This window comes from Balaenoptera ricei, chromosome 13, assembly GCF_028023285.1.
Source record: "Balaenoptera ricei isolate mBalRic1 chromosome 13, mBalRic1.hap2, whole genome shotgun sequence".
Lineage (NCBI taxonomy): Eukaryota > Metazoa > Chordata > Mammalia > Artiodactyla > Balaenopteridae > Balaenoptera > Balaenoptera ricei.
In genome coordinates, this window is record NC_082651.1 from 96,599,887 (window position 1) to 96,624,524 (window position 24,638).

General features: G+C 46.7%; 1 protein-coding gene across 6 annotated transcripts in view; it reads right to left on the reverse strand.

Moving 5' to 3' along the window:
* The window catches only part of ASAP2 (ArfGAP with SH3 domain, ankyrin repeat and PH domain 2), a 161,070-nt gene that overhangs the window by 45,143 nt on the left and 91,289 nt on the right, over positions 1–24,638 (reverse strand). For all 6 annotated transcript variants that reach the window (XM_059942262.1, XM_059942261.1, XM_059942259.1 and 3 more), the window contains exons 5-11: positions 23,438–23,487; positions 21,038–21,167; positions 17,162–17,247; positions 10,704–10,779; positions 10,342–10,428; positions 1,500–1,603; positions 1,333–1,402 (exon numbers count right to left, since the gene is read on the reverse strand). In XM_059942262.1, coding sequence (XP_059798245.1) covers positions 1,333–1,402; positions 1,500–1,603; positions 10,342–10,428; positions 10,704–10,779; positions 17,162–17,247; positions 21,038–21,167; positions 23,438–23,487 — 603 coding nt within the window. The remainder of the gene's footprint in view (positions 1–1,332; positions 1,403–1,499; positions 1,604–10,341; positions 10,429–10,703; positions 10,780–17,161; positions 17,248–21,037; positions 21,168–23,437; positions 23,488–24,638) is intronic.

The window sequence follows — 24,638 nt, forward strand, 5'->3', positions numbered from 1 at the left end:
GGTGACTAAATCAATTTGCCTTCCTTAGTCTACAGCACTTATACCGAGTCACACACACACACACACATCCGTATGGAAAAAAATTACATCAGGATCCAAACTGCACGGCCCCATGAGGGACGCGGTGAGCGTAAAGAAGGCCAGTGAAGGCTGGATTTTGGAAAAGAGAAATGACCTTTATTTGCCCAGGCAGGAGCCACATTCAATCCCCCAGGCCAGAGGCCCCTCCAGACACTTGGTATCTGCTAGTTCTGCGGTCTCTCTCCTTCTCACACAGAGTCGGTGAAAAGGAAGGGACCCCACTCCCAGCCCGTGGAAGACATACAGTCCATGCTGCAGTGCCACCCTTCAGGCGGGGTTCTACTCTGTCTCCTCGCTCCGAAATACTGACAAGGGCAGGGTTTCTCTGGAACCACACTGAGCCACGCCCTCTGTCCAGGGCCCTGAAAAGGCTGTCTGCGCTCCCACCCAGCTCTGCCGTCCACAGGGGAGCCGGTGGGGACGGGGGAAGAAAGGCGAAGGCTGAGGCTCATCTCCACTATGGGACTGAGGTCAGGGCCAGGCCTCCCGCCTGGGGTGCAGGAAGGCAGGCCACCACCAGTGTCCTCATTCTCAGCAAAACGGCAACCAACTCTGCCTTCAGACGTTTAAAAAACATCTACCAGCCTCCACGGCTTTCACCAGATCCCGTCACACCAGGTACGGGGATGATATGCCTAAAGCCCACCGTGGAAAAGGGCCGTGTTTGTAACTGTGGTTACAATCCCTCGTCTCCAAAAGCCAGATTAAGTAAATCATTTTATTCCAACTGGCTCAGCGTATGCTGGCTCAGTTTCCTGCATGGGCAATTATACACAGGGTCGTAGAAGAAGAACCTGATGAAGGCTGGGTGCAGTATGTCTACGATAAAATTGCTGAAATCTCTCTTCTCTTGGATTTCTGATTCCCAGACTCCTCACCACCTAAACTCTTTTCCCTTGATGGAAAAGGAGAACTCTTTCCAAATGTGATGTTCAATTTCCACAGACAAAGAAAGCTGGGGAGCGGTTTGCTGCTTGTTTCTGGGAGTCACAGGCCTCTGAATACAGACCACCTGGCTCCTCAGGTGTTCCTGACCCTGTGAGGCAGCAAGGGCCCCTGCTAGGGGAGCATCAACCAGGGGCAGGGGCACCAAACCGAGGAGGCACCCACACAGGCTCTTCTCAGCAGGGACCTTGTTTAAAATGCACGCCTAGTGCCGCAGCGCAGGGCTCGGTCCCCTTACCAGGCCTCCAGCCCACATCCCCTCGTCCCGCTACAGCAGAGCCCGTGATGACAGAGGATACTACTTACGGTGCCATGGGATATGGTCAGAAAACCGTTTTTCACTGAACATTTCCTTTTCTGCCACACTTTTCGGATCCTTACAGATAAATGGGGAAAAAATAAAAGAGTTCAGAAATTTTGGCCACAGGAGATTACAAACACACACTGAAACTCTAGCAGCGCCGTCTACGTACCCATCGCTTTTCTTGTAGAGGTTGCCATTCCGCTCGGTGCCATGCTCTTTGTTTCCCTGAGGCTGGTGTAAACTATAGGCTGTGCTCTGGCGAAGCTGTGAATCCTGAAAACAGTTAAGATGTTAGTGGTTTTTAATCCTGTCCAGATTCCAATTTTTAAAAAGCAGTACACAGAGATACTTACACCCTTAACAATTTTTTTTCTTTTTAAATTAGAGAATTTCTCCTCTTAAACACGCCAAAAAAGGGACATAAAATTCATATCCTGGAACTCATAAATGCCACCTACCAGGCTGGAGACGGAAATGGCAAATGCCAGTATCCCCAAACTGGCTGAAAGAATGAGCCATTTGGAAATTACGAGATTTTACTTATTTACGAGCCTTAAGTCCCTGACAGTGGCAAGAAGCTCCTGCGGTGGCAAAAGCAGCCCTCGAGAAGGAAGGCAGTAACGCTACATGTTGGAAGAGGCGGGGCTTTCAAGCAAAAAAACACAAAAACAATGTTCTGCCTCTTACTTTGGGCAAGTTACTTAAGCTCCCTGTCTCAGTTTCCTCCTGGGAAAACAGGAAAACAATTTCTAGTAAGGACAGCAAATATAGGAAGGCTTGAGTGGGACCATGTGTGTGAATACCTGCTACGTAACACATATGAACAACATCTGCTTCCTGACCCCATCAATCCCAGCAGAGGGGCCATGGCCCTAAACCCAACTGCTCCAGCCTGAGGGCAGACTGTCCACCTGGTCAGCTGAGAATATGGCCAAGTCCACCACCGCTGGGAAACTCCAGCCTTCAGCTTCTTGAGGGCAAAGACCATTAATGAATCCCCTGGGCCTAAGTCCAGTGTCTGGGATCCAACATGTGCTCAACTGGTGTTTCACAGATGATACCAGGAGCACTAACCCTGGAAATTCTGGCGAAGGAAACAAGGGGAGCAAAACATGAACAAGGAGTTCACAGGTCAACCAGGCAGGACTAAGAGCTGCCTCCATCTGTTATGAGAGCCCCCGATCCAGTTCACTTCGTCACAAAAGAAACAGAAACGATGAAAATAAGTGACTTGCTCAAGATGCAGGGCCCGCTGGAGCCCGCGCGGAGGGTGGAAGGGAGCTCCGCCTCGCGCTCTGAGGCTCCTTCCACCGCGCCTCGTGCCCTCACCAGAGGACGCCCAAGGATCCAGAGCCAGCCTTGCTCCACTGTCGAGCAGCTGACCATCCCCCGGGACCCTAGGCACTGCCCAAACAATGAAAGAACCAGTGCACGGCAGTCAACGTGATCCGAACTGAGGCTACACCGGCTCCAGAAGTGAAGAGCCAAACAGAGAAAACCATGGGAGCGTCTGGAAGAAGTGAGTTTTAAAGATGAAGGTGAGAACCGGCAGAGGATAAGGGGAGGGACACACGCGGAGGCCTGCAGAGGAAAGTGGTGGCTGTGGCCATCCTCCAGGGAGGGACATGAGGACAAATACTGCAGCCAAGATAAGGGGGCCCATCGGCCGAAGGGACAGGCGGGCTGGAGTCAGAGCCTAGACTTCATCCGAAAGCCACAGCCAGCCACCCAAATTCTTGACCGTTTTTTAAAAAAATCTTGAAACGCAAGTTTTTAATTTGGATGAAGTCCAGTTTATCTACTATTTCTTTTGTCATCTGTACTTTAGATGTCACATCTAAGAAGTCATTGCCTAATCTAAGGTCACAAAGATTTACATCTATGTTTTCTTCTAAGTTTTATAGTTTTAGCTCTTACATTTAGGTCTTTGACCCATCTTGAATTAATTTTTTATTATGGTGTGAGGTAGGGGTCTAAATGCATTCTTTTGCTTTGGCTATCCAACTGCCCCAGCATCATTTATTGAAAAGACGGTTCTTTCCTCATTGAATTGTCTTAACATCTTTGTTGAAAATCAACTGACCATAAACGTAAGCGTTTTCAATTCTATTTCATTGATCTATATGCTCATCCTTATGTCAGTACCACACTATCTTGATTATTATAGCTTTGTGGAAAGTTCTGAAATCAGAAAGGATGAATCCTCCAACTTTGTTCTTCTCTTTCAAGATTGCTTTGGCTATTCTGGGTCCCTTGCATTTCCGTATGAATTTTAAAATCAGCCTATCAATTTCTGCAAATAGGCAGCTAGGATTTTATTTTGATGGGGATCACACTGAATCTGTAGATCAGTTTGGGAAGTATTGCCAACCTAACAATATTAAGTTTTCCAATCCATGAACATGGCCTGTCTAGCACAGACTTTTTAAACTCTGAAATATATATGGGATAACGCAGCAAAAAAATTAAAAAAAAAACCCTTCATCTGAGAAATCAATAATGTGCTCAAGCATTCCATTACTGAACTGACAACGGAGCCTGAACAAGCAGACCCCCTAACATGAGAAATGTCCTTTTCCACAGGGAGTTCATGCCTCTAAACAACTAGGGCAAACAGCTCATTCATCGGATAAGGATGGTCCCAGTTTCTACATTCTCTCAAAGGGGCAGTATATACTAGCACTAGACATTTAGAGCAAACCCAGCTTTAAACATCACTGGAAATGAATGCAGCAGAGGGGAAATGGAGAAATACTGTTCACCTATCTGAATCTCTGTGAAAGACTAAAAATAAACCTGTCAAAAGACTAAACTGCACAACCAAGAAATACGTCTACTGATTTGAGGAGAAAAAAAAATCCTGCACAAAATAAGTGATGAAACCACGTGACAACACTGCTAAAAGTGTTCATGTCAAGCATATTAATCAGAACTCTTCACAGGTCTTATGAACAGGATAAAGGACATTCTTCTTTTCAACAGAATCAGACCCTATGCCAGAGGTTAGGAATGAAATCACTGTTTTATTCTTTAGACAAGGCATTTCTTGAATCAATTTTAAAATGCAAGCAAATCTGAAACTATGAAATTTAAAATTTGGAAGGAATATAATCTGTGTAACATAAAATTGAACCTGCTTTAGAACTTATTATTTCAGCATCTTCCAGGTGACTTCTACGTGACCCAACAAAAATGGCCTTTCTTCACCTGTTTATACAAGTGTTTCATACAACACTTGATCAAGGGAAGGGGTGACAAATGAAGTCGGCCCTTTCACATACTGAGATTTCAGCGGAATGGAATATAGTTCAAGGGAAAAGAGTCTCTCTTTCGGAGGAGAACCATCATCTAACAATACAGCAGGCAACTGGCCGCGGCATCCACGTTGCCCTGATTCTTGGAGACTCTGCCACGTACTCTGTGCTTCTCCAGGAGAGCCAAGGACACCCTAAGACTCGACTGAGTGAGCCTCCACGTGGAGACTGTTATATGTCTGAAGCACATAAGTTAAGCAGGCGTTTTATGGACCTTCCGAAAGCTCTCATAAAACTCTATCAGTATCCACAAATCCTCTGTCCTCTGACATCCAGACAAGTTCTCAGATCCCCGGCACTGTCCACAATCTTAAGTTCTGTGTGGCCTTATGAAGTGTTAGCCACTGGGTCCTGCTGAAGCAGAAACCGCCCAGATGAGGGGTAGGCTCAGTGTCTGAAATCTTCAGGAACGGGGCATGGGGCCGGGGAAGGGTGACACCGCATACTTTATATACACGTATATGCGCGCGCACACACACACGTCTACTCATAACATCACAAGTATCCCCGAGCTCCCTAAGGCTCTAGAACATCACACACACTTTTTCAATTCACCTGTCCACCTCTCAGAAAGTCTTGTTCGGTCAATTCTCGTGATGAATGGATTGCCGAGGAGTCCCTCACGAAGCTTAAAGTTTCTCTGCCAAGGGAGGGCTGTGACGCCCAAGCGCTCCCCATTTTCCCAAGGCGTGCCAGGCGTGTCCATGGATGTGCGTGTGTGTGTGTGTGTGTGTGTGTGTGTGTGTGTGTGTGTGCGCACGGGACTGCGGGCTGTGCTGAGTGAGCGCTAAGCTGTGGTCAATGAGCAGCGCCCTCACATCTCTTACCACCCACTCCCCATTATTTCTGGGGAGATTTTTTTTTTTTTTTTGGCCACACTGCATGGCTTGAGGGATCTAAGTTCCCCAACCATGGACCCCTGCAGTGAAAGTGCCAAGTCTTAACCACTGGACCACCAGGGTAGTCCCTCTGGGCAGCTTTTTAAAAGATTCTGACACAAGATATTAAAGTCACATAATACAGCTGACGGAGAACAGCCTTGTGGTGGGACAGACCAGGGCTCAAACCCTGGCCCCAAAACTCCAGCACATGCATTTCTCCTCTCAGACTCAAGTTGTAAATGCGGGCTAATACTATCTGCCCAGCCATGCTGTTGTAAGGGCTGATTATTGGTCACGCTTATCACGTGCCTGGAAAAACCTGAGAAGTGAAGCAAGCAGGAGACACCATGGCAACAGAGAGCAGGGGAGAGCACAGGGGGCGTGCTGACGAAGGCTTGGGAACGGGGGAGTGGGGCGGTCGGGGGGACCTGACAGGCCGGGGTCAGGAGCAAGGGCATCAGCCTAGACTGGAGTACGAGTCAGAGTGGGGAGGGGGGCAGAGGTCGGGGCCAGAGTCACGAAGACAAGGTGCCAGATGACCAGCCAACAGAGGAGGGTCAAGTGGGCAGAAGGACCCCTCAGAGGTACCACCACCACCACCCACCACTGTTCAACTACCAAGGCCGGGGGAAGGAATCGGGTCTTTTTTGTTCACTCCTGTATCGTCGGCATCAGGAGCCCAGTATTTGTGGAATGAATGAACGAACCAGTATCCGTTTATCAAGACAATGTGTAGGGCTTCCCTGGTGGCGCAGTGGTTGAGAATCTGCCTGCCAATGCAGGGGACATGGGTTCGAGCCCTGGTCTGGGAAGATCCCACATGCCACGGAGCAACTAGGCCCGTGAGCCACAACTACTGAGCCTGCGTGTCTGGAGCTTGTGCTCTGCAACAAGAGAGGCCGCAATAGTGAGAGGCCTGCGCACCGCGATGAAGAGTGGCCCCCGCTCGCCGCAACTAGAGAAAGCCCTTGCACAGAAACGAAGACCCAACACAGCCAAAAATAAATAAATAAATAATAAAAATAAAGGAATTGCTTTAAAAAAAAAAAAAAAAGCCTATGTCACTTTATAAAAAAAAAAAAAAAAAAAGACAATGTGTAAGTGCTTAACAGAACTTGTCCCTTAGATCTCATAACAACCCTCGGGTAGGCAACGCCACTCCTGTTTTACAGATGAAGCGACCGAGGCATGGCGAAGTCAAGTCACTTGCTCAAGGTCAGCCTGGCAGGAAGTGGAAGACCTAGGGTTCGAACGGTACGCGCTGCTGGACAGCCTAGTCAGAAGCTGGCCCACCTGTCTCACCTGCTGGGCCTCTCCTAACTCTGAATCATCCTCCAAACCCTCCTTCCTGACACACACCTGCCCACCCCACACCGGGGTGACACCCTCCTTGGAGGTGACCTCCGGTAGAGCTCTCATCACACTGTGCTCAACTCCTTTTCTGTCCCCACCCCAGACCGTGAGCCCTTTAAGAGGGAAGAACCGCATCTGTGCTACTCTGGTGCGTGTCTGTGCAGCTCCTGCTTAGAGTAACTGCTGAGGAAACGGCCGTCGAACGTGCCAGGTCTTGCATGGAGTTGGCGCTCAAGGCCAGTTCTAGGCTACTCAGCAGCCTGGCAGGAGGGGTGGGAAGTGGACACCGAGCCAGAGGGTTCTGATTAAGGACAGATTTGAGCGTGATAAGATATGCAACCCCAGACCAAAAGGCCGGAGTTGGAATGGACCTCTGCTCCTTGGGTAGCACATACTGTTCGACCACATCCTACCAGACAGGGACACTTTAAAAAGGGGAGGCAAAACTGGCACGGAGAGAGATCGCCAAAGTGGAAAAATCACTGCGGTTTCAGCACTTAGACCTACCAAGACCATCCCCCAGGACCTGAGTCCTCCCCCGCACAGCACACGTCTGGGTTCTCAACAAATAGCAGAGAATCCTCCGGCACCGCAGCGGGACCTGTCCCAGCAGAACGCAGCTGAAATGGACGTTTGTGGGATGGGGAAGGCGGGAGAAGGCAAGGCACACAGTGAGGAAGCTCATGCAGAGATTAGCGGTGTTGAGAGCCGTAACTTTGTAGAGGGGGTCTTCTCCAAACGTTAAAATATGATGCATATATAGGTGTTCACTGCATAGTTTTTCAACGTCTCTGTAAGTCTGAAAAGTTTCAAAATAAAATAATGGAAAAGTCAAAGTGTAGCATCCTATTTACAGGGAACGGAAATATCAGGAACAGGATAGGAACGCCGGTGGTTTGGAGGTGTCGGGGTGCTGGGATCGCGACGGCACAGTCTTTTCTCCAAAGTACAGCCACGGGTGACAGAGCAGCAGCCCAAAGCCCCTGTATGTGACGGCCATTTCCTTCACTTAGACCAAACGACTGACGTTTAAGGTTCACAGGAAGGAACTAGGAGAGTAACTCCTACCAACCATCACTGCAGTTTCCTTGGGGCACGTTACCTAATTTTTATGAACTATAATTATGTAGAATTTTTATAACACTGAAAAAAATCCATCAACACCTTCATTTTTCTGCCTCACAGAAGAGAATCCAAAAACAAGGGATGAGAGCTAAACAACAATAACGCCCAAATGTTCGATTCTTGTAATTGGAGGTGCCCCACTTATAAAAATTATTTTAAAATAGATAAAATTTAACTTATCCATATTTGCTTATTACTTGCAATTGCGTTCACAGACTGTCCAATTTATGGAATACCATCATCAAAAAGCAACACAGAATGTGATACACAGAAAAGACAAGACATTCACAGCCAGGAGATTGGTGGGTTCGATCTTTGGGCATAAAGCCAGAGAAGAGCAGTAAAGAAGGTTCATTTGACCTCGCTGTGCATCTGGGCAGAACGGCTGGTCAACAAAAAACACAAAAACAACAAACCGTTAAAGACTTCTGGTGTGTGCTGGTAAATCTGTTATACTTTTCTGCAAAGCGGTAAATAACCGGCTTTCTGACAACAGCCAGTTTTCCCAAACCCCCTCCCCCTGCACAGCCAAAGCAAACACGGCCCTTGCTCTGTGCCCAGAGGGCTACTGAACTCCAGCACCCGCTCTCCTGTATTTTAAACCTGAGCTTTGCTTCACAGGTTTGATCCTCCTTCTCGGATCCTTCTTGCTTCCAACCATTCCCACCAGCTCTCCAGGGCTCGATGGCATCCTGGCTCCTGCATTAGTGCTACCTCTTCTGGTTACAATCAGGCCACTATATTCTCCACACTCCAAGTTCTTTCTTTTTCTGTTTATATTCCATGTTTAGGAATATCCAAGTGTCAGGACCTGGATTCTCTAGACGGGGAGGAAGTCACCATGCTGTGGGTAATTCCCAGCACTACACAATTCCCAGCATGGAACCTCAATGGGCCAGTCTCTCACTTAGCTGACCCCTGTTTACCAAGAACTGATGAAATGAGCAATATGGTGCTATGATGTGACGGCCAGATGGGCACAGAAGGCAGGAGGGCCGCCTCAATCTGCTCGAGGTCCAGCTGGAGAAAAAGCATCTGTGCACTTGAGCACGTGGCCATCAAGCCCCCAAAGATATATGTTGTCATTGAAAAAACTCTCTCAAAGAAAATGTGCGATACAGATCACTGGGGGGGCCGGGGGGGGGGCAGAGGCAGCCCTCCAGAGGGAGGGATTAAGGTACATCAGAAGGACAGGCAGAATTCAGCAACGCAGCGGAAGGGCAGGGGGTGAGCGGCTTCACTTTCACAAAGGAGTGACACCAAAGGCTAAACTGTAAACTTGGAAAATTTCCATTTCACTATCATTTATGCGTTCAAATTCTTTAGTCTTTAATAAAGTCCATAGCTACTGAAAGAAGAAAAGTAAAAATAAAAAATGCTACTAGCTATTAGTATATACATGGAGGAAATATCTATTTTTTGAAGTTCATGAAGAAAAGCATGCAAAATTCTATAATTTATTAAAATACTGAACTACTTACTCTCCTAGACTTCGGTCACAAAAGGTAAATGCATTTGGGAGAAAAACAACAATATTCAGTTATAGTACAAGAACTTAAAACAAAATAGAGCATGCCAAACTGCCAACAGGGAACTTTATGCTCTGGTAAGTAGTTTAATACAGGTATTGATCTAAAATCTACTAGCTATACACTTAAACATGTTCCTTTATTGACAAGGAAGTGGATTTATGTTAAATTTCACATTATAATAGCCACACTGTAGCAAACATATGCAATTACCTCAAATTTTACTTTTTAAAAGGTTTTCCAACAAGCCCCCCAAATACAAATCATCACTGCGAATGTGCTGGCCCACAGAGAAGTGATTATATGAAAGAGATGACGCAAGAAAACTAAGGTTTCTGCCCATCAGAAAGCAGCTCCAAGAAAATCAAGCTCCTCCCATTTTATGGAACATAATCTCCAGGCTGGAAGATTCAGATGGTCACCAGTCACCCACTGATGCCACACGGGCAAAGTCCATGTATATCTGTGGGCAGGGAAACCACAGAGCTCCAGGGAGAGAACCAACGGCATGAATAACGAGTGTCTATGTGACGGAGACCCTAAGAGCTACTCATCCAGCAATGGACGGAGCAGAAGAGGTTTAAATACTGCGATTAAGGCCATGCTTCCCCATGAAATAAGCATATTTTTAAAAGATGGTTTTATAAAACCAACTTAAAGAACAAACTACATGTTTCCATGTTGCCCAATACAGCCCCACAGTGAACTGAGTGCCCAGAGATCTGGATCTCACCTCCTCAGTCCTGAAGCCCCCGAGACTGAGGGATGAAAACATAAAATAGCAATCTTTCAAAATTAAATCCCCTCACCTCTTTCTGTTCAACCTGTAATGCTGATTTCAAAATATCTCGAAGCTGTATCAACTGCCTTCTCTCTTCATCCTGGGCCTGTTTGATCTTTAAAAAACAAAACAAAGCAGAGAAAAGTACGGCTGAGGTACAGTGAGATGGTGGAGTTCGCAGGGCATTTCTCCATAAACGCAACCTTCTCCCAACCAAGACCGAGGACGGAGCGGGAACCCCATTCTCCACACTCCGTGTGGCGCTTCAGGGCTGTCACTTTCTGGGTAGCACAGCACGCAAACATGAGATTACACGGAAGCAACATTTAAATCAAAGTGTTTGTCGCATAAAAACCCTTTCAACACTCATGTGGGAGGGAAACTACTTACTGTGTGAAGATCCGTTGAAAGTGTTTCAATGGAAGGTTTGAGGCTTTCAACTGCTTTCAGTCCATCCTGGAAAAAACTAGGAGGAAAAAAACAAGAAACATAGATTGTGTTTCATAAAAGAGAAAACAATTTTGTTAGATGGAGAAAAAACTTCTTTCAAGGAAATGGCTGAGATCACTATGGAATTCCTGGGGGAAAAGACTAGGACCCAAACCTTGAAATATTAGGCAAACCAAGAATAAAGTGACACTCAAAACTAAGAGAAAAGGCACTGCAGTAAGCCTCGTATTTGTGATTTTTCTTGACCCATATAAAATGAGCCCTAAATTTTCAGTTTATAACGGGAAACAGGACTCTACTGACAAATGGCAGCAAAGGCTTCGGTTCAGGAACGGAAGAGTCTGAGGCCAGGAAAGCATGGGGTGAACACAGAATAAGATGCTAAAATATTTTCCTTGACAGGCAACAGCTAAGTGGAAAAGAGAAAGAATGCAGAAAAAAAGCAAGCGAGCCTGAAGCACATGAATGGCCACGTCCCGTGGGCAGAGCAGGGAGATGTGGTTGGAGAACTTGAGATCGAATATCAAAAGGAACTTTATATTTTTATAGCTACTTTATTTATTTATTTATTTTTGGCTGTGTTGGGTCTTCGGTTCGTGCGAGGGCTTTCTCTAGTTGCGGCAAGCGGGGGCCACTCTTCATCGCGGTGCGGGTACCGCTCTTCATCGCGGTGCGCGGGCCTTTCACTATCGCGGCCCCTCCCGTTGCGGGGCACAGGCTCCAGACGCGCAGGCTCAGTAGTTGTGGCTCACGGGCCTAGTTGCTCCGCGGCATGTGGGATCTTCCCAGACCAGGGCTCGAACCCGTGTCCCCTGCATTAGCAGGCAGACTCTCAACCACTGCGCCACCAGGGAAGCCCGAACTTTATATTTTTAACGCTCAGAACCCAGTGCTTGTGAAGTCATCTTTAACCAGTGATTCAGGAAGTACAACAGAGGCTGGACGAGTTTTTCTGCAGCAACAGCAGGCTGACGTGCAGCAACAGCAGGCTGACGTGCAGCAAACTGCCTTTGAACCCTTTTGAGAGGAAGGAGAGGCTTCCCAGGGAGCTTAGGAGAGAGTTCAAAACCTGTAAGGAGGCCTAAAATGCCCGTGGACTTGGCCCCTGCCTGTGTCTCCAGGCTTCCACCCACACCATTTGCCCCTTTATTCACGTCTCTCTATTCCTCTATGGAGCTAAGTCCTCCCTGCCGCAGGCCCTTTGCACTTGCTGTTTCTTTCCTCTCAAGAGTTCTCCCTGCAGTCTACCTTCTGTTTCGCCTGGTTCATTCCCACTCACTCTTCAAGTTTTAAGTTAGATATGGCCTCACCCTTGAGGTGTGCCACAACCCCCATCCCTTCAAAGAGGTCTCCTTGCCAGATTCTCTCAGAGCATTCTGTCTCTGGCTTCAGAACACTCACCAGAACTGCCATTACGTGTTTGCTGGTGTAATTGTTTAAAATAAAATCCCCCCATTAGATCTGAAGTTCCAGGAGGGTGAGGACACAGTATCCACAAAACCTGACACATTTCAGACACACAATATTTGTTGAATGAAGAAATTAATGAGGAAAGAAGGAGAATTTCTAACTTCTGCCAGTTTACTGGGTACCAAGGAGACTATCTTCAAAAAGTGATCTGGGGTTCACGTGTTTCTTTCTTTGAAACTCAGCAATGGTCCTGTGGGAATTTCCCATATCAAGTATGCAATTAGCAGGAGGGGTTGTAAAAACAATGCTGCATGACACTTAATACAATAACTCCAAGGAGGAAGGGAGGAAGGAAGAGGAAAGCGTACACACAGGATGTGGGTTACGAACCACTACTAGCTAGTTATTAGAAATCAGAGGCTGGGCTATTAGAATTTCTTACCTTAAAAATCTTCAGATATATGCATAATTTTAACTTTACATTCTCATTCCTGTATTTTGCCTAATTCATTTTTTTCTAAATGTAAAATACGCTTCTGGTGTAGCAACTGTGTCCGTGTTATAATGACTTTTCCACGTGTCTGTTTCCACTGATAGGGCAGAAATGCCATGCCATATACGTCTCTGTGTTTCCACTCTGAGCACAATGGCCGACACAGAGCAGCAATTTTAAATTGAAAAGGAAACTGGGAAGAACAAACACAGGAATGAGAAACTGAGCTTTTCCCTCTTGTCATGAACTCATTCGGTTCTCATGTTTTGTTTCAGCTCTATTTTTTTTTTTGTATAACTATTTTATTAATCAATTCAAATTCTTATAAAATAGGCGGGGTTGGGAGGGAGGGGGAGAGAGAGAGAGAAGCTGGACACACACTAGTTCAGGGGGTAGGAAAATTATCACAGGAGATCAGCACAGAAACGGTCCTGCTCTCGGGGAAAGGGAGCGGGTGCACAGCTCCAGAATCTCTGTGCCTGGCAACTGTCCCCACAGTGAGAGCACCTCGCAGTGGAGTCAAGGGCTCGGAGACGTGTTTCTCATCACAGACGCTGTTTCCATCATGACACTGCACGGTGTCACACTTGGAATAACGATACGGATTTAGGGTTCATCTCTGTAAAAGCACAGCCAATCCTGACCGTCTACCTAGGAAACCTCCTCCCTCTGATTTTCAAAACTCCTATCTTTCCGTACCGTCCTTACTGAGGCATGTTTGTATACTTTCTCTGGCCTTAGGGAAAGCTTCAAAAAAAGGGGCCCCTTTGCTGACTGCTGTCACCGCAACATTCCTAAGTACAAACCCCCAGACATTTTTTTTAGCTTGAGCCTGTTAACACTTTCCCAAGCTTCAGTCAAAACAACATTTACCATCGGTATTACCAAATGTCGACTTTTGTTTTTTATCTAACGTTTTCTAGCCTACCTGATCAAATTCGCCAGCCTTTAAAATACACCCACTGAGATCCAACCTTCAGGCGCCCACAAGCGGGCGGACTCTCCCTTCTCCAGCCTTCGCAACTGCAGCCTCACGGCCGGCAGCCTCCGCCCTCCCCCCCGGCTGGAGTGCGCTTGTCCAGGGCACCGGACTGGGTCTCATTGCATCTGCAACCCAAGTGCATCAAGCCGCAACTGGTCACAGTGGTTCTCAGCAGGTATTTGCTCAGAGAACAAGTCACTTCAACGCTCATCACTACTGTTCAGAACGTGACCGTTTTTGTTTATTTCTGTTTTAAAGACTGCTCTATTTCTAGGTTCACACTAGAGAAAAGGATCCTCAATCTTTAGCAGCAAAGGCTAGTAAGACACGTTTTCCAGGCTCTTCTAGGAACTAGAGATGCCAAGTCTTTCCTTAAATGAAATAAAAGACAAAGGACATACTCTGCAAGAATGCTTCCAGAGCAAAGCAAAAAGGAGTAAAAAGCAAACTAATGTCTGTCTAAGCAGTTCTAAGGGTGAACGCCTGAACGTGGTTCCACAGAATCTAGTTCCCACCCAGAGGCCTCTTGGTACCTGCGGAGACGAGCAGCTTCAGCTGGGCACGCTGCCTCTGCCCGCCGGGCACGGCCTGCTCCCCGGTGAGAAGTGGAGACCGGGAATGTTCGATGGGGACGCGAAGGAACTGCCCGGAGGACAGAGACACGCGTGGCCACTGGCTCCTTTGTCCCATGGCTGAGTCACTCAGGCTCCACACTTTACGCCCCAAAATATGCATTTGAAAAGTCAAAGCTTTCCAAATGTTTTTAAGAGCGTGCAGTGTGTATGTACACGTGTACACACACACACACACACACACACACACACACACACACTCACTCATCCAGAAAGGAAGTAATGGAAGATTCATCATTTTTAAAGGTTACTGAGCTCATGCCCATAAAAGGCCAATTGGTTCAATTTTCCACAAGTGGTCTGTTGCTACCCAACTGATTAGTTTGGGCAAAATAAAGAAAAAAAAGGAAATCCCAGAATAACTTCTCTTTAAAAATAAAATATCAGCAAGGAAACAACCCACTTCCTAAACAGCCTCACATAAGGTTACAAGGATAAGACCGAAGAAGTAATTTATACGTTAATCACACAGGATTTTGAATCTCTGTAAAATAATTCATCTTAAAAACTCTACAAATTAGGGGTCTTTCTATTTTCTAAGCTCCACGCTTGGGGCTCTTCTGTTAACCCAGGATGAATCACACAGCACATCTTCCTTTGCTGTTGGACCTCCACTGCTTTAGAAATGCAGTGTCGTCAGAGATGTAGTAAGAATTCCAAAGCACAGCTCCATCCAATTCAGTGCAATTCACTACTGCAAATCGTTCCAGGTAAACGCGCTAGAGGTTAAAAAATAAATGTCATGGAGGACATCCTTGAAGAGCACACAGTTCAGCGGGAGACAACACGAAAGGGGCCCTCAGGGGAATGTGCAGAGAGCACAGTGGTAACCAGAAGGAAGAGAAGTGTGCAGGTAAGCGGGAGAGCAGACGACTTCAAAGCAGCCAGGTACACCTGAGCTGGGCCGCGAGGAGGAACAGAGGCTGGGGAAGGCACAGGAGGGGCAGAACTGCATTCTAGGCACAGGGCGCATCGTGTGTAAGGGGGCAGCAGCGTGGGGCACAGCCCGTTAAGGGAAAAGCAAGTGGATGCGTGTGGCAGTAGCACCCTCAAAGATGTCCACGTCGCTCCGCACCCCTCCCTGTACTGTCGCAGCCTGCGCCCCGCACTGCGGCTCCGAGCGCCCTCGGACGCAACCTGCAGGCCTAAGTGACCGCCCACCCGCTCCTCCCCATCTGGGTCCTTCTCAACACACACAGGAACCTGCTGCAACAGAACCGGCACGGGAGGAGCTACGCTGGCGTCCCCAGCCAGCACACGCTCTTCTCGTCACACTGCTGCCTCTGCACAGCCACAGCCAGGCCCCGAATCTGCGTCACGTACCTGCCCGTGCGCTTGCGGTCTCCCCACCCCACCTGAAGGTCCATGCAGGTAGGAGCCTGGCTTCCTTCATGCTGCACCACCTGGCACGCAGTAGGAGCTCAATCACTACTTGTTGAATGAATCCTCTGCTTGAAACTTTGAGAGCTTCCCAGTACGTCTGGGATAGAATCGGACGCCGTTAACCAGACCTCCAAGCCGTCCCCACCCCAGGCTTTCCTATGCAGCTTCATTTCCTTCAGTCACACTGGCCTTCCTACTGCCTCAAGACCTTGACTTTGCCTGGAATGCTCTTCCCCCGTTCCTTACCTGCTGGCTCCTACTCACCCTTCAGACCTCAGAATACATGAATACATGTCCCTCAAAGAGGCCTGCAGCGAATTCAAGAAGAATTTGAACACCTACTGTGGGCCAGGTACTGTGTTCTGGCTGCTGGAACACACAGCAAGGAACGAAACAGAAAAAAGACAAAAAATCTCTGCCCTCAACCTTAACCTGAATTATATTCTTCTATTCTATTCTATTCTATTCTTTCTTAGACTCCCGTACTTCAGAACACTTTGTTAAACGTGCAGTTATAAGTGTGCTTGCCTAAGTCCAGCTCCCCTACCTGATCCAGCAGGAACTGTGCCTGAGACGTACATTACTCTGTCTCCAGCGTCTCGGACGGTGCCCAAGGCACGGCACACACTCAACAAAAGCAGTGAATGAGCCCGCGGCCTGTTTATAGCAGCGACGGGGGGTCAGGGAGGAGAAGTAGGATGAGGAGAGGGGAAGACAATGAGGCCAAGAGGTGAGGCCCAGGTTGTGAAGGGCTGACGGACGCGGTGAAGTTGAGTACATGAACGGTTCCCAGACCTGCAAGTTCCTCCTTCCCTTCCACACACAGCCTCCTTTGCTCAGTACTGTCATTTGTTTTATAAGATAAGTAATACATGAAAGTATTCTTTTAATTTAAGACACTGCATTAACACCATCTCATTTCTCTTTTAACAAATAAAGAACATCCGAGAATCAAACTAGTTTGCCACTTTACAAGAAAAGCAAAAATAAGTATATTTGATAATGTAGATTTTTACATTATTTTTAGTTTTTGAGATATAAAACTCAAACCATAAAATCCACCCTTTTAAAGTGTACAATTCAGTGGTTTTTAGTATATTTATTCACAAAGTTGCGTAATCATCAGCCCTATCTAATTCCAGAATATTTTCGTGACCCCAAAAAGAGACCCTGTGCCCGCTGGCAGTAATTCCTCCCTGCCCCCTTCCCTCAAGCCCTGGCAATCACCAATCTGCTTTCCGTCTCTGTGGATCTGCCTATTCCTGACCTTTCAAGTAAATGGAACCATCCAGTATGTGGTCTTTTATTTCTGGCTTTTTTCACTTTACATGTTTTCAAGGTTCATCTTTGTTGTAGCCTGCATCACTGTTTCATTCCTTTTACTACAGAGTTTTAAATAAGTGTTTACTCTCCTCAACACAATACTACAGATCTCCCAGAAGTTGCCATAAAGAAAGAAACATCTGAAATACCATCATAACAAAGAAAAAGAACTTACTTGCATTGGGCATGAAAATATTTGATCAGATTCTGAAGTAAATCCACTCCCTTTTTAATCTTAATTTCATTGACCTTCAGCAGATACTGTTAAAAAACAAAACAAAACAGGAAATGTCATAGATAGAAGCAGAATATGAGCTGAATGTGAGCCTCTGAGGACAGATCACCTCTTCTACTTCTCTGACATTTTGCACGATGGGTAGGGCTCATGGTAGATGCTTAATATTTTTTGAATGCCATAACTAAATGTTTCTTTCAGTTTGGTGCCACATGCATTATCTGACATACAGGTAAGTAAATGCTTAACTTTAAGTGCCAAGAACTCCCCAGTAATAAAATATTCTGTCTTAACCGGCTAGGAGAAATTTCTGCCCTAGTTGCGTGGAAGAATGAGGATAGTCCAAATGAAAGGGATTCTACCCATCTCAAACACTGCTGTCCACATACTCTGTCCCAGGTCCTTTTCTTTAGGCAGGTCATCATCTAAACACTAACTGCTAGTCTTCTGTAGTTGAGACTTTGTCTCCATGTCTCTAATACTAAAACACTTCTCTGACACTTTTAAAAAAACATCGTGATTGTTTAAAAAGAAAAAAAAGGAATTTTAAATTCAAATAAATTAAAGCCGTTTTTAACTTGGAGACTTCATTAACAACCACTAAGACATCAGGAAGCCCCAGGGATCTACAAAACAAGCATCGGAAATACACTTGCTCTTTGCTAAAAGTTTATAGAACAAAGACTCCATAAATTCCCTGTCCCTTCCACTGCTGAAATAGGGTGTTAACAACTCTGAGAATGCGTCGCCTCTAAGACTGAATGCCCCCGAAAGAGCTGTTGACCCCTGCTGACCACAGGCATCTCAGCTGTAACCTGGGAAACTTGCGTTCAAGTGGCCTCCCAGGTCAGGCGGCAGCCCAGCTGGAAGAGGGAAGCTGAAACGGTAACTACGTCAACTGCCTTTACATCCTCATCTCCCTCCTTTCTGATACTTATTCTCTGTTAATTAAATAAGATGTCTGGCAATGTATCAAAATGGTTAAATGGTTAATAAGATGCCTGGCCATGTGTCAAACGTTAAAATGCACGTACCCTTTGACCCAGAAATTCTACTTACAGGAACTTATTCTAAGAAGATAATCATAAAAGTTTACAAAGATGACTAGAAAAGAAGGTTCGTTGCAGACTTGTGTGTAAAAGTGAAAAATGGCAACAACCTAAATGTAATGAATGGGGAATTAAAGTGTGGTACATCCACAGAAAGAAGGGCTATGTAGCCATTAAGCCAATAAAGCAGAGACTTCCTGACATGGAAAGATGTCTGTAGCACACTAGTGAGTGAAAACAATCAGGTTACAAAGCAGCAGTGGAGAATGATCCTGTTTATACAAGTTGTCTTTATGTGTGTATAATAGGGATATCTGAAAGATGTTTAGCTAAATGTCAAAGCGGTAATCTTTTGGTAAGTAAAATCTGTGGTGATTTTTAATTTCTTTTATATATATACACATATATACATACACACACACACATATATACTGGCCAATTTTTTAAAGCACGTATTTTTATAATCATAAAAAAGCGAGAGCGGATCTCTCATACGTTCTCAATTCACGGAAGCTCTGTATTACCTATCTGGCATACTGACTGTCTTTATAAGATTCATTTTGAAGAAAAAGTTCCACAGCTTTAAAATAAACACCTGGAAGTCACTCTTCTACATTAGATCCCACGCAACTAAAACTTTAAACACCTAAACAACGTCAAACGTTTACAAAACTTGAGAACTTCAGTTTGAGGAAATGGTTGAACAATTTTAAAATGATTTTAACTGCAGCAGTCTGTTCACTCTGAGGGGTTGGGTTCTCAGGGACTGCTTTTCGGATGCTCTTTCCTTCCAGCCCAGGTCTGTCTGGCCAGTGTGTACAGGCTTCATCAGATGTGTGCTCCTCTGTCAACTCCAACCTCACTGGCCGGTCAGCCCACCTCTGCTTCTGTGCCTGCCCAGAGCGCCAGACCCCACCAACCGCCAGCTCTGCAGCGCAGGGACCCCATGATGCTCGGCACAGACTGGGGCCCGACGGCCACTCGGGGACCCGCCCGACAGATGACTCACGTGTGTGACTTAGAGACGTCGGGTAGATAGCGTTTTTCCAATAAAACAACCTATTTGACCAGTCCACACACCCATTCACCCAGACGAGGAAAAGAGCCCAGTGCTGGGTGCACGTCCCAGAAAGCAACGACAGAGCTGAGGATGGAACCCGCACCCTCACCTCAAGGGTATTACACTAACATGCTGGCTGAGTCTCTCGGTCACTAAACGTACTTTAACAAGCAGTCCTGCAGAGTTTACGTCAATAGCTTTCCTCCTCACTAGCCAAAACGAGAGCTCATCCTGAACTCACACACACACCCTTCCCAAATCCACTCTCTGTGAAACACTACTACTTAATTTTACCCAGAGTCAATAAGAGCAATACCGTGTCTGTATAACACACAGCAGTTTCTTCGTCCCTGTCTCTATCACCTGGGATGATTTCTCCAACACTGTGTGAAACGGGTCAGGCAGGTATTATTATATGCGATGTCTGTTTATAAAACAGCATGTGTATAAAAGCAACCACTCTCCTACCTACAGTAACACTTGGAGCTTAGTTAACTTTCTAAAAAGTCACGTAATGAAAAACAAAGCAGCAAAGGAGGGACAGAGGAACAAAAAAGACATAAGACATAAAAAACAAAAAAGTAAAAGAGCAGATATAAACCCAACCACATCAATAGTAACATCAAATGTGAATGACTAAACAATCCCATCAAAAGGCAGAGACTGTCAGAGTGGATAAAAAAACATGATCCAAATATAGATCATCTACAGGAAACACACTGTAGATCCAAAGATACACATAAGTTGAAAGTAAAAGGCTGGAAAAAGAGATCCCATGCAAATAGAAACCAAAAGAGAGCTAGAGTGGCTGTACTAATACCAGACAAATATCCCCAATGCCTGGGACTGATTCCCCTCTGCTGACCACTTCAGAGTTTGCTCCGGGAATAGAAACGCATTTAATACACTCCTAAGACACACATCTATAAAGACTAGGCTCCTACTGTAATTAACAAATTAACAAACAGTCTAACATCAGACAGCGCCTTCTGATGAGCTCTGCTGTTGACTGCTTAAAGGGAATCAAGAGCTGGCTGAACCGAGTTTCAACACCTGTCACAAATATCACCCCTGCATTGTGGACACTCAAAACGTAAGTCTGCCTGGCTACAGGAGGGAACACAAATGCCACCACGCTCAGGGGGCTTCACTGCCACCGCCCGGAGGAGCGAACCCTCAGGCCGAGGGGTAAACTGTTTCCACAAACAGACCCCCAAGCAAGGTATAAAAAAGGCTGGAAGCAAAGGCCTGCATGATTGGTCTTCGATATCTTCCACCCCTGAGCCTCCAGCAGAGAAATGTTCTGAGTGTCAGTCCTGCCATTCTCCCCTCCCCGAGGCGAGGACTTGGGCTGCCGGTGGAGCAGGACAGAGGACCTCCCCAGGGTGCGTGGGCCTCTGGCCTTGGGGACCGTCCCCACCCAGAGCAGGTGGAGCCTGGGGGCACGCACTTGCAGAGGCTCTCACACTCACAGAGGGGACCACGGCTGGGGTCTCACCGCCCTGCCCCCGGCACCTCCTTAAGAACACCGAAGTGGGGGTGAGTGTGCGCGTGCGGAAGCAGAAAGAACCCGCTTTCAAGTGAGTCGCTCCTTCAGAAAGGCTGGAGCTGGGCTAATCTAGCCCCACGCTCCCTGAACAACAGAAACTGGACGACAGGGTCCGGCAGTGCATCTGGCGTTTGCCCCGAAGCGTCTGGCGGACGTACCTCGCACATCTGCAGCTGGAAGAATCGCCGCTCCTTCTCCATCTCCTCCGCGATCTCAGCCCCGCTGATCTCCGTGCGGATCATCCCGTGCAGCTTGGCATGCTCCTTCTTCTCCTTTTCTATCTTGGTTCTACATGTGGAAAAAGCGAGACTCAATCAAGACACCTCCAGACTGGACAGCCCCGCTGCGATCCCGACACCCACCCTGGACACAAATGCTCGCCGAGCCTTTCCGGAACAGGACGGCCTCGAACTCACTGGAAAGGAAAAAGCGTTTCGTCATAAACATGTCAACCGTGGCCCTTTCTGTTGCGTATCGACCCAACAAATGCTTCCAGAGCAACTTGACTAGGACAGTGCTCATCATCACAGAAGAACACAAGTGACCTTTCCCGTTTTTAAGCTTCGCTCCCCTTTCCACGTCTATCTCATGCTCGCCTCTGCTCGAGTCCAGTGTGCGGGTCAGGGTACCAGCTGACCCCCGGAGTGCAACCCGAGACAGGTGACCAGGGTGAGGCAGCCACGCGTCACACTGGTTAGGAAGGGCTTGGACTAGTAACTGGATTTTTATCCTGGAGAAAAGGAGGTTAAACAAAAGCCACAGAAAGCACTCAAAAATATAAAGGGTGCCATGAAGAGGAGGGCGCAGACTTTTCCTGCAGAGCCCCAAGGCAGACGCTACACAACGCAGGCAGCGTGTCTTAGAAAGCTGTTCAACACAAAATGGGTTCCTCTGGGTCCAGAGGCCCCATCATTTGGGGAGGGGGTATTTAGGAAGAGGCAAGATATATAGTTTCTAATCCTTGTTCTTTATCTTGAAGCACAGCACTGGGCGCACAGTAGACCCTCAGTGACTTGACTGGGGGAGTAAGAACGTAAAGAAAAAGTGACCGTTTGGTGAGGATGTTGTTAAAGAGGCTCATGCACCAGGGAGGCAATGTGACTGGAGGGCCCCGGGGACAATCACACAACTCCAAGCCTCCCCTGACACCACTGCAAAGGGATCAAGACATGGTCCAGATGTCGGTCACTCTTGTAATGATCAGGTATGGAACGACAGGCCAGGAATTGTAAAGACGTCTTAAAGCTGTTTGTTGCGTATCACAATGCCTCTCAGAATAAATCAATCTTGCATGTAAAGGGGTAGAGCTAATTTTTTAATTGATCCCAGAATTACTCTGAGCTTTAAAGGGTGCTGCTCCTTTGTTCTCCAATTCTGGGATTTTGTGAGTACCTCTGTCCTCACCTTATCTATGTGTGTCTTGATTTTACAGAATTTGATCTCGTTCCTCTTTCAAACCTTTTCCTTTCAGAAGCAGAAGACTCTCTCAGGCAACCCTCTTCAGAGACCCTCTCCTGTCCCCGGTTCAGATATGCACAGAAGCATTTCCTCTAAGGCCCTCGAGGGCAGCAGCGACGGCAGCTCAATGAAGTCGGCAAATCCATGTCCTGCCCTTGGCTCAACTAGCCTCTCGTGGTTGACCAGCAGCAAATATCAAGGCCAGGTTTCCCACCTGTAAAGCAGGAACGTGGACCCGTTCCTTATTCACTGCACTGAACTGACACACAGATGCAGGATGCTAATGAGCCAGGGATAGTGAGTCTGGAGCTTCTCTGGGTTGAGCCGACCTTCAAAGCATTCTGGTTTAATACTGTATCTGCGCTTACATACGAACGTGTGCCATTAGTGAGACTCCGGAATTTGGAGTATGGGAGCTTAAGATTTCCAGGATGGGATGAGTACCAAAGGTTTGGGATTCCTTGGTGTGAGCTTTGTGATCCTTCAGCTCTGAATAGAGACCCAAGGCTGGTAAAAGCAAACAAACCCAATTAAATACGTGTAGTTACATCTGAAAAGGCTTTCTTCTTATCGCATCCCACTTTACCAGATGGCTTCATATAAAAGTTTGTATTTCCACTGAGAAAACTCTATTACCCAATGCACAGCAATTACAAAGCAAGCCTGAGGCATTTAAAAATATTTTCTATTTCTCAAGTATTTAAAATAATTGAAATCATCATTCCCACAATCGCTAGCCCAATTCTAGCTAGCTCAATCCTCTCCACTCGAGGAAATGAGAAACTGTGATCAGAAGTGTTACAACAAGCGCCTGAAGTCAACCAGTAGAAGTCAATTAACGTTCCTGAAAATAACATTCTGTAGCCATTAGGACATAAGAGGAGGGATGAGGAAAAAACAGTTTAAAGAGGTTTACATCATGAATGTAGACACCTGGTATGAAAGCATCTGGTATCACAACAAACCACAGCAACACAGTTTTGGGTGAATTCTTTCCTGGATTAAGGTTTATTTAGACAATACCTTTAAGCAATAAAGGCTCGATTTAAAATTAAAATCTCAAATTACCTATGCTTACTTTTTTAAATGAAAATACTCACATTTTTGTTTCGTAGTCCTTCCAAGCTTTATCAAAAGGCTTTTTCAGATCCTGTAAACAGAGAGGCATAAATTAAACAGGACTAATCATTAATTTCTGGGCAAGATAAACTTATCCCTAGACTAGCCCTGAAAGAAGTATTAATTTCTGCAATAAATGACGTATGTGATCCCAGGAAAAACGGAGAGCTTAGAGCACAGGCTTTTAATCAGACTAGCGGTAGCATTTAGTTTTTTTCTTTCTCTTTAAGAAATTTTTATTATAGAATATACCAAATGCACACAGACAAAAGTGGAGAGAATTATATAACGTACCTAGCTAGCTAGGTCAGCTAGCTATAGCACGTATCAACTCACAGCCCACCCTGTTTCACTTATACCCTGCCCTCTGCCCTGAGATTATTCTGAAATTAAACCCAGAAAGACATAACATTTAATCTGCAAGTATTTTAGTATATCTCTCTAAAAGAAAGGGACTCTGATTTTTTTCTATTAATATAGGAATCTCCTCAACACATGTACCCCTGATCTGGGCCCCAAAACAAGAATATAAAAGCCATTCACCTTCTCCTGAGGTCTCCCAGTTCTGTCTGGAACTCAGGACCTCATATTCTCTGATAAAGCCTGACTCAAAAATATACTGAGCCACTAGAAATTCTATCAAATTTGGTTCCCACCTATTTATGCTCCCTTTAACAGGGGTCTTTTAGAAGAGAAAACCCCTCTGTTGTGGGGATTTTTTTCTTTTTTTGACTCTTCTTTGGCCTTCTGACGAGGCCTAAGCTCCACAGCCGGGCACCTAAAGCCGCCAGGAAGGCGTCTGCCCACCCCGTAAGCCTCGTCTCCCACTCTGCAGCCCCGCCGACCCAGGGCCCCTCGTGCAGGGCCGCGTCATGCTGCTGCAGACTGGCATGGTCTCCCCTCTGCTCTGTGTGCCCTTCCCTCCCGCTCTTCTGGTTCTCGCCGGACGTGTTCTCCGGGCCCCCAGGCGATGCTGAGCAGTGTTCCTCAGGGTCCTGACGGCTCCCCGGGCCCAGGCTCCTTGCCCCAACAGCTCTCCTGGCGCTTCTGCCCCTGCAGAGGCCCCCGTGATCGGCTGGGCTTCCGGATGTGCCAGAGGCCGCCGGGGATCACGTGTGGATCCCATCAGAGCACTCGGTCGCCTAAGAACTGGGGCACGATTGCCTCCCTTTCACATCACAC